At 38.8% G+C, this 9,733-nt stretch overlaps 1 protein-coding gene across 1 annotated transcript; it reads left to right on the top strand.

Annotated features, from left to right (window-relative positions):
• Window positions 1–2,142: 2,142 nt before the first annotated feature.
• Window positions 2,143–9,298, top strand: tm4sf18 (transmembrane 4 L six family member 18). The gene is made up of 4 exons (XM_037114663.1): window positions 2,143–2,508; window positions 6,196–6,264; window positions 6,800–6,942; window positions 8,110–9,298. Exons 1-4 carry the CDS (start codon window positions 2,329–2,331, stop codon window positions 8,306–8,308), a joined length of 591 nt encoding a protein of 196 aa, XP_036970558.1. The 5' UTR covers window positions 2,143–2,328; the 3' UTR covers window positions 8,309–9,298.
• The last annotated feature ends 435 nt before the right edge of the window (window positions 9,299–9,733 follow it).

The following is a 9,733-nucleotide window of genomic DNA, read 5'->3' as shown; positions in this document are numbered from 1 at the left end:
TTGAATTACAGCGTAGTGGCTTTGGTTATGTGAGAAGGGATGCTGAAGTTGGCAAACAGCTTGTAAACCACTTGCAGGAAGCTCAAACATGATTCTACCTCAGCACAAATCTCTCCATGTTGGACTTTGTTTCATTGATCTCCTTACAGCTCCAAACCCAACCTGGTACCAACCGTGTACTCCTATAAAGAGCCATGTGTTCCGTCACCCAAACACACACTCTGTTTTCGTAATCTGCCTCAATCAACTTGGTTGAAGCAGCTTGTTAGCGGCTGGCTCCAGCTTACAGAGCACTTTATCTGGATGTGCTGCATTCCAGCCTGATTATAAGGCAGCTCACAACATGCTGGGCCCCTGAAACACACATATGTATACATACAGAGTGTTTCCTACATAGCACTATTAGGAGTCATGTTGTGCCTTATTGCCCCACATATACCTGCTAAGCTGTTGTATCATCCTGACCTAGAAAGAGGCAGCTTTTTCCTATGGGCAGTTATACAAGGACCAACCAGATCCAAAATGTTTAAAAGATGTTCCCGAATTCATCAAATGTTGCAGTCTGGAGTAAACTACTACTTTTGACTTTCTTCATATTTTCATCTATGTGCATTAAAATAGTATGCAGGTAATTGAAAACAATCTTAAATCTTATTAAAGCCTATATCCTTAAATCCAAATCTAGATTACTGCAAAGTATCTGTTTTATTTATTTTATGTATTCCTCTTTTCTGCTGATCTATTGTTATACTCAAACTCGAGTGTTGTGCTTTTTTCTCTACTACCTTTATCCAACAGCTATTTGGTTTGTAGTTACTTAACAGATTTTAGATTTTCCATGTAAAACATATATACTATACTAATATACTGATATTGATTTGACCACTTAAAATGATTCCTCCTTGACTGTGTCATCTATAATAATACAGTAATGCTACTCTGCCTCTTTTGACTGAGGTGCCATTTTTCTGTCTTTCGGATATCTTTGATTGTCAATAGAAAATAAAACAATTAATGTATAGGGAAAGATGCCATTCATCAAAATCACGACATGTCTATCTGCCCACACACAAAAAACCACACAGACACCCACAGCTGAGTATAGAACATGTATGAATACAATTAAAATTAAAACCATTCAGAGAAAATATATCTGTAATTCAATATAATATACTTTAGTCTTCACAGGAAAAATAAGACAAGGAATAACAGATTGATAAGACACAATGACAGTAGAGAACTTTTACTTCTGATATTTCAGTACATTCTGTTGCTAAGACTTTCACTAAAGTAGCATTTAGATATCAGATCAGGACTTAATAGTAACAGCAATAATAGACAGACATTGAAGAGTTAATAAAAGAAGCAATAATACCACAGTATAAAGTAAAAGTTCCAATTTTCACTTTGGTAAAAGTATAAAAGTAGCTTAAATATATATTCAGGTACCATAAGTAAAAGTGGTCATTATGCAGACTGGCACTGTTCATAATAATATTTCATATTACTGGATTATGACCATTGGTGCATTGGTGTGACCAAGTTACAGCTAAAATGAATACCCCTGTGGTTGCTGCACACTAAAAAGTCTTAACAGGTACACTGGATGAAACAAAGGAGTGTGTGTTAGTTGACAAATCTGCTGGTTGTGCTTTTTTCATCTAGTAAATGAAATGATGAAGTAATGTAATACTATGAGTGTAGCAGAGGTTACTGCAGTATTTAAACAGTCGGGTTGTGTCTTCTTTTATGTATTTCTCTGGGAAAAATAAGCAAATTAAAGATGCCACCTGGGGCTCTGAAGAACTGGCACTCACAATTTGACTTTCCAACATCTTACAGGAAAGAAAAGATCAAAAATTGATAACAGCCCTGGTTGAAACATAGTTCTTACTGAACTCAGCTATCCAGAGGGAAATTCATTCTTTAGTGTGAGGCCCTGCTGACTAAGAGGCTGCGAGAAACACACACACACACACACACACACACACGCACACACACACACACACACACACACACACACACACACTCTTGTGGGATTTTACATATTTCTGGCTGAGCTCTGTCGGTTAGAGTGTGTTTCCTTGTGCCTGTTGTGTCATTGCAGAACTCCCTCTGTAAGGAAGGAGAATCTGTTTAACACTTACACCCTAACACGCACACACACACGCATACATACACAGAGCAGGCTCTCATCACTTGTTTTTGTTTCCTGTCGCCCCAGCTGCTCTGACCCTTCCCTCCCCTCTTTCTTGGCTCTCCCTAGTCCATTTCAGTTCCTTCTTCTACTTTCTTCCCTGCGGTCGTGAGCGTGTTTCTGGGTGAGCGATGTGCTGTTCGGTGGGTTTCGCCCGGTCTCTGGGTCTGGCCCTGCTGCCTCTGTCCCTCTGCTGTATCCTGGCCAACCTGCTGCTGCTGTTTCCAATGGGGGAAATCACCTACATCCAGCAGGACCGCCTGGCCCACTTCATCTGGTACTTTGGTGGACTTGGAGGAGGAGGACTGCTGGTGAGTAAAAAACTGTACTCATGATTTGATAAGACATTGAAGCCCTCTGGTTAGACATGTGGTATATTTCTGGGGTTATTCTCTGGATTTTGATACTGTTACATTATTCTGATTCAAGATTTTTTTCAGATTTGGCCAGAATAATCCAAATTCCGGAGATGGTTTGGACTTCAACTTTAGTTGCCTGGTGAATATCAAACATTGGGTGTTGATCTTAAGTGTGATGTTTTTTTTTAAAGAAAGGACATTTGGTACCAGACGAAGTGTAGTCTGCTTATCTTCTCTTCAAGTCTTAATTTTAACATCATGGGATAACTTTCCGTTCCTTCCAACTAGTATCAAATGTGTTTACTAACTTTGAAACAGAATGGTTAATTGTGATGATGATGTTTTTTACTTGATGTGCTTTACAGTTATTTTGGAATGTTTTCTATGCTCAGCAATCATGAAAAAAAAGAAAAATTGTATGCAACTGCAGCTTCTGCATGATAAATGATCAATAAGTAAGAGAAGTCGAGGTTACTTGAGGCGATTGTTTTGGTGTCAGTAATAACATGGCAGCATCTTTCCAAATAAATCATTTGGATTACTTTGCTGGAAGAGGACAAATTCATGTGGCTCGAGGTTTAATCGAGGTCACTGGGTGTGGTGGAGTCGTGGAGCCGTACCAAAATGTACCAAAACTAAAAGTATGGGATTCACTTTTTATCTGGAACCAAAGCGAGTAATTGTCTTAATCACTGTTTCTAACAAAATCAAAGAGATTCTTTGAGTGTTTGAGCCATGTGATGCTAAAACCCTCCACTGAGAGTAGCTTTTTAAAACCACATTCACTGAAAACTATTATCAACCCCCCTTCCTTCATTCCCTCCTTCCCTATTGAGTGTTAACAGAGACAGACGCTGGTACATGCAGACACAGTGTGTGCCATCAACTTGACCTTTTTTAACCTTTTCCCCTCAGTTTTCAAACTCATTTATGCTTTAAGTTGGATCTTTTTCCATTTGATTTGTCAACCTCTGTACACAGGTTAAGCTTCTGTCTCCTAAAAAACACGATTTCAGACCTGAAAGATGATTAAATGTCACTTGTTTCCCCTTCAGCACTATTCAGGCTGAGTGTGTTTGCAGTTGTTCGTTGGGAACAATGGAGTGTTGTGTGAATTCACAGTTAATCCGTCTGCTCTACATGCCGCTGATCTGATGGGTTTATGCTCCCACTGAGCAGAAAGGAGCTGTTTTTTTAGTTTGGTTTTAAGGAGGAACAGAGGAGAGATTGTATTTTACCCACACAAGATTAACCTTGTTGACCAGCGGAGCACTTGTGTTGGGTACATAAAACTTCACTTTCTGAAAATATTTAGATAATTTCATGGTTTGTTTATTGTCCACGCAGAAAAGAGGAATAAACTGCTTAGACTATCTTAACATAATTGTAACTGAAATAGATACTATAATCTACACACTGGTGCTGTAGTGTGTCATTGTTAGAAAGCTGTATTTATAGAGCTGATGATTCAGCAGCGGGAGGCCAAGCATCCCCCAGAACATGACAGGATGTTGGAACAATGACCAGAGGAATTATTAAGTCCATTTGTGTTATGAGTTATAATGTTCCTTTCATGCCCTGAATGACTCTTCCTGCAGATGTTTCACAATAAAAGTGGGGTGACTATGTACAATGTGAACTAAGGAGGAAGTGTCGAGTTTGGGTTATTATCAAACTGCAACAAGTTGACAGCATGTAGACTTTAGATGAGAGAAATAAAACCTTGCTATTTTTTTAGGAATACTCAGAATGAGTATGTGTTTGGGTTAGCCTCTTACGAGGAGAGCGATTATTTCCTCAAGCACGTGGAGCTACCTGTGTAAAGATTATCATTACGTTTACCTTACGTTTGTGTTTTCTTTGTCTATCTTATTTTTTCCTCTTTGGGCTTCTCCTTTTTTCCTTTCTTTATGGCAGGCCACCAAAGAGTCAAAGAGCAAACTGAACCCCTCTGAGAGCAATCTAACTTTAGCTCCCTCCTTTCCTCTCACCCTCGCTCTTCCTCCCTCCTCTTTCCCCCTTTCCTTTCTCGCTGTGCACTTCCCTCTGTGTTGTCAGTCCTCCTCTCACTTCCCCAGCTAAAGGAGCCATCCAGGATGTGTATGTAACGATGCCTATGATCTGTGCATGTGTGTGCGTGTGTGTGCGTGTGTGTGTGTGTGTGTGTGTGTGTGTGTGTGTGTGTGTGTGTGTGTGTGTGTGTGTGTGTGTAAAACCTTGGGAACTTCCCTCCCTCTGCTAGGATGTGATTTAAAGTCCTTGACCGCCACGAGAGAGATGGCCACACAGGAAAGAGGAGGAGAGGAAAAAGGGGGGAAGAACTCTGAAACAAACAGCTTATATCTCTCTTTCTTCCACAGTTATTTGCAGTAAAGCTCTCCAAACAACGATGGTGTCGCTAAGCTGCTGTTACTGTTTACAGTGCAGACTTAATGTGCTCTGGTATTGTCAGGAATTAGTGCAAGAGGTTTCTATCAAAAGTCATGTTTAATCTGCTCTATCACCATGTAAATATATCAACTATCAGGAGATTTTCATACACTTTTTATAGTGGTTTAGTGTCCCAAGAGGATGAATCCCAAAAGCCTTTAGTCATCAAACAGCAAATAAAAGGTTACACTTATGCAACAACCTTTTTAAGCCTCTTTCCATATTATTGTCAACATATCATGCAAACAGTCCAAGACAAAGTCCAGAACAACTCCTTGTGTACTATACAGTGCAGTATATTTACCTGCTGTCATGTTATTGGACTAGCCTTGAGTGCAGCTGATATTGGCAAAGTGCATAGTGAAAAGCTGAAACTGGTTGAGTCTAAAATGTCCTTAAATCCTTAAAAACTCTGTTTGATTTAGACAAACAACATGGCCTTTACACTGGCATTTGACACACATTTTGTGCCCCACTAGTGGTAAATATCTGACAGCAAAGTTGTTTTTCTGTTTAAGGGTATGTTAACACATGTGCAAATTCAAGCAAATGACCAAAGTTCACAAAAGTTGGATGCCAGGTGAAGCAAAGATCATTTAGAGCATATGTGACTGTACACTAAAATCTGTTCCTCTGACTCTAGTATATGAGGAGCATTACAGTGTCATGTCATCAGTGTCAGTTTAACTTTTTGGGTAATTAATCTTTGAACTAATAATCAGATGATCAATGCTGCTTCTAACAAGGAAGGTAATTGATTGGTGATCCAAAAAAATCACTATATGGATAGTTTTGAGTTAATTAATCAATTTAGCTTGAACTGACTTGACTTGTAGGACTTGTACTAGTTGTACAGGTTGGTATATGAAATGCTTCCTGTAAAGAGAAAAAGGTTCATTAATCATTTGTTTCAGTAAAATGTTATAAATGTAATTCCAGCATTTATATGAAGGGTCAAGTGAGAATTATTATTTTTTCTTTCTGATGACCCATTTTCTTAGTCTAATCTGATCTGTTTACCATCTTCTGACTTAAGAGCCGTTGGCTAATCTTTCTAAGTTCCTTAATTTTTTTAAATGTTTTTTCTTTGTGAAAAGAGTTGAAAGAGTTTTTTTTTGTTTCTTTTACATTCATATAACCAAATGGAAAAAAAGACAAACAAAAATATTGTCATCTACAATTGAGCTGTATTCTTTCCTGTGGTTCCAGATGCTGATTCCAGCTGTGGTCTTCATCACTCTGGGGAAATGCAACTGCTGCTGGAATGAAAGCTTAATGGTAAGAGACTCACCAAACAGTAAAGAATACTCAAAATCTACAGAGGGTATGCTCATTTAAGTCAGCCCAAAACAACGATTTTACATATTGACAAGCTAATGCTAAGATCATGCTATTGTAGCTCAATCTTGAACTATGTTTATGCGAGATTTGTATAATGCTAAAAGCTAATAAAATATTTACTTGTTCTTAATTTTATGTTGATAACCCTTATCTGGTTTTCTTTCTCACCACTTGGAGAATGTCAAAACGCCAGCTAACACTGAGTCCTTATGAGGTGGAATGCTAATGCTAATCCAGCTATGACAGTTTAACAAGGGTCCCATTGTTAGGTCACAGTCAATACAGTAAGCTTGGCTCACACCACTTCAGCCACATGTACAGCTGCAGTGTGTGTGTGTGTGTGTGTGTGTGCAGCAGCTGCCTTAGTAAGTTATCTATGAAATGAACAGACAGTCACACACACATTCACTAAGGCACCCAAACACGTGCACATTCTCCTTTAGAATCACTTTGCGTCTGTGTTGCTCTCCAGATGTGCGGCTCAGTGCTGGCAGCTGTGGTCGGCCTGGTGGGGTCTGGTTACTGTTTCGTCATATCAGGGTTCGCCTTGGTGCAGGGTCCCCAGTGCTTCACCTCCTTTGGATGGTCGTACCCGTTTGCAGACCAGCGGGGCAGGTGAGGAGATACTTACCATCTGTGGCAGTAGAATGTGTTCATACGGGACAGGAGGGCACAAAACAACGATCCAAATGTTCTTTTTTTAATTAATTTATTTATAATTTAGTCTAGAAAATGTCAGAAAATAGCCATGGCATAATGACATTGCTTGTTATTCTTAACCTACAGTCGAAAACTAAAAGTGATGACATTTACAATTATATAAAACAGAGAAAATCTTCATATTCAAGGAGCTAAAGCCAGAATTTTTTTTGGCAGTGATGCTTAATAAATGATGAATTACTAATCCATTTGTCAGAATTATTGTTGTTTTGAATAATAAGTAAATTATTTCAGCTCTTATTTGTTCTTAAAGATTATGAGTTCTGAATAACAACACAATCAAAAATGTATTTTCACAGTACAGGTTTTGTATAATAAAATAACAATAACATTGTATAACTCCCACTATTTGGGGATGTCTAGTTTTGCAATTTTCCCTCCTTTTTCAGTTTAATATTTACTCTTTGTACCATATTGTAGCAATAAATGCAGGATTGACTGACCGTTTGTTTTTGTGCAACTTCTGTTTTCAAGATGAAGAACGAAATTTGACACACACCTCAAACACAGAGTAACGACAAAAGAGTATGCAAAGTGTATTAATGGCCCCATAACGTAGAAAATGAAACTTCCATTTCTTTGTCAATTATAAAGCAGTTCTATGTGCTACATTAATTCTGTGGAGGTATCAAAACACTTAGTCCATGGAGAAATGCACACAGCCTGTATTCAGAAACGGAGACTTAAAATTTCCGTCAGGACTTCTGTATGGTTGTGACACCTAAAATAAAAGCATGAATGTAAAAATGAGCAGAATATGGGACCATTTCACCTTCCATTAAAATGTCACTCGTGAAATAGATCAAACCCTGTAAGGAGCTGAGTACAAATTAACTTTACAAATTGTCATTTTTTTCCTTCTGCCAGTGGGAAAACAGAGGACTTTGCCTCTACGTCGTTTGCTATTTCATATATCAGGACACCTTGTTATGTAGTAGGCTTACTATTGTCGTTTAACTCATCACTATGTACTTAAAGCTGCTTTTACCGGCATTTGTCCATCAGTAACACCTCACTCTGTCTCTGATTGACTCTCCTCTGATCCGTCTCGCTGTGTTCCAGGTATCTCCTACAACCTGAGACTTGGTCCCGGTGTCTTCAGCCGATGCATATCGTGGAGTGGAACGTGACCCTGCTGTGTGTGTTATTGGGCCTGGCTGTGCTCGAGTTCATCATCTGTCTCTTACAGCTGGGAAACGGTTTAGTCAATGCCGTGTGCCGGCCCTGCTGCTACAAGCAAGAGTACAGTCTCAATGCTTAGATAAACACACACAAACACACGCACACAAATGTATATGTAGACTCACATGCAGAGACACAAGAGAGAAAACACAAAAAGGACATTAATGGACACATGCAACTCTGTCTGCATACACGGCCTCACTGACCAGCACCTGTGTGTTCTTATCAGACACACTTACACATGCAGTCTAATGGACACCTGATAGCCACGTCAGTGTAATCAATGTATTGTCAAGCTTTTAGACTGTTAAAGCAGCAAATATATCTCTGCAGTCATTGATGAAGAGTCTCAACATTCAAATGCAACAGGTCATTATAACGTAATAATGTGCATGTATGTATGCTGCATAGAAAAAAAAGATGCAGTTTCCTTCGTACCTCATGAAAGATGGCTGTTCAGACCACTATGTACAAACAAGCAGAACTTCCTTCTTGTTAATACTAATATGATAAAGGTATACAGGATAAAAGGTTTCACTGATGTGATGTGATCAAGACAAAGAACTGTTCACTTCATGAAATCTGTATCCTTAAGGGTCAAGGTTGCTCATTTTCTCTATCATCATTTTATACGACAAACTTTGTAAACCTCTGCTCCTCTACAGTTTTTCTTGTGCAAACAGATGTTACAGCTGTTTTAATCAATGCCATTACACTAGAATACTCACTGTAAGATGGCGGCCACATATTGTTTGCTAATGTTGGAAATGACAGAATCTCGTTAGCGTCTTAGCTGACATGATTAGGCTGCAGGAAGTGTCCTTTCTCAAAAGTTTTATTCTTGTGCTTCCAGCGTTTATTCACTGTGTTGGATTACGAGCAGATTTTTGTGTTTGTACATTTTGTTTTCATTTTCAGAGTATTTTGTTTGTTTGTAAATTGTTCCTTTTGCGTCTTCCGGATGCCAGATCAGCGTTAACAACATTTTATATATATATTTTAGTGACCTATTTTTATAATGTATGTTTGTTTGTGCTGCCTTGAATTAAAAAAAAACAAACTATTTCCATTTCGAGTATCCAGTGAGTCATTTGGTAGAAGCCGATTGTACAACAGTTTAAAAACAGGTTGTCAGGAACGTCTCATACATTTGGCACTCTGAAATGCCCAGTGATGTCAGTGATAAACAGTTTGTTATATGAGGCAGAGATGCAGTAGACTTGTGCATGTGTGTGTTTGATTGACTCCCCTCCTTTCAGCTGTTCCTGTAAATGTAAATGTTTCCATTGATTTATCTAATGTTCTGTTTTTGGTCCCACCCCTAACTTTTGACCCCGTCACTCTGACAGATAAGGGGGGGTCTGACACAAATGCAGCACTAGCTAGTGCATGATTAGTTGATATATCGTGATGTATGTGTGCATTTGTTCATGCATGCAGATTGTTTGCTGTGTTGTAATCAATTCCCGGACTCATGTCACCGTTCTGGAGTTTCCAGAGTTGC

Source organism: Acanthopagrus latus, chromosome 11, assembly GCF_904848185.1.
Source record: "Acanthopagrus latus isolate v.2019 chromosome 11, fAcaLat1.1, whole genome shotgun sequence".
NCBI lineage: Eukaryota > Metazoa > Chordata > Actinopteri > Spariformes > Sparidae > Acanthopagrus > Acanthopagrus latus.
This window is presented reverse-complemented; position numbering and strand designations above follow the sequence as displayed.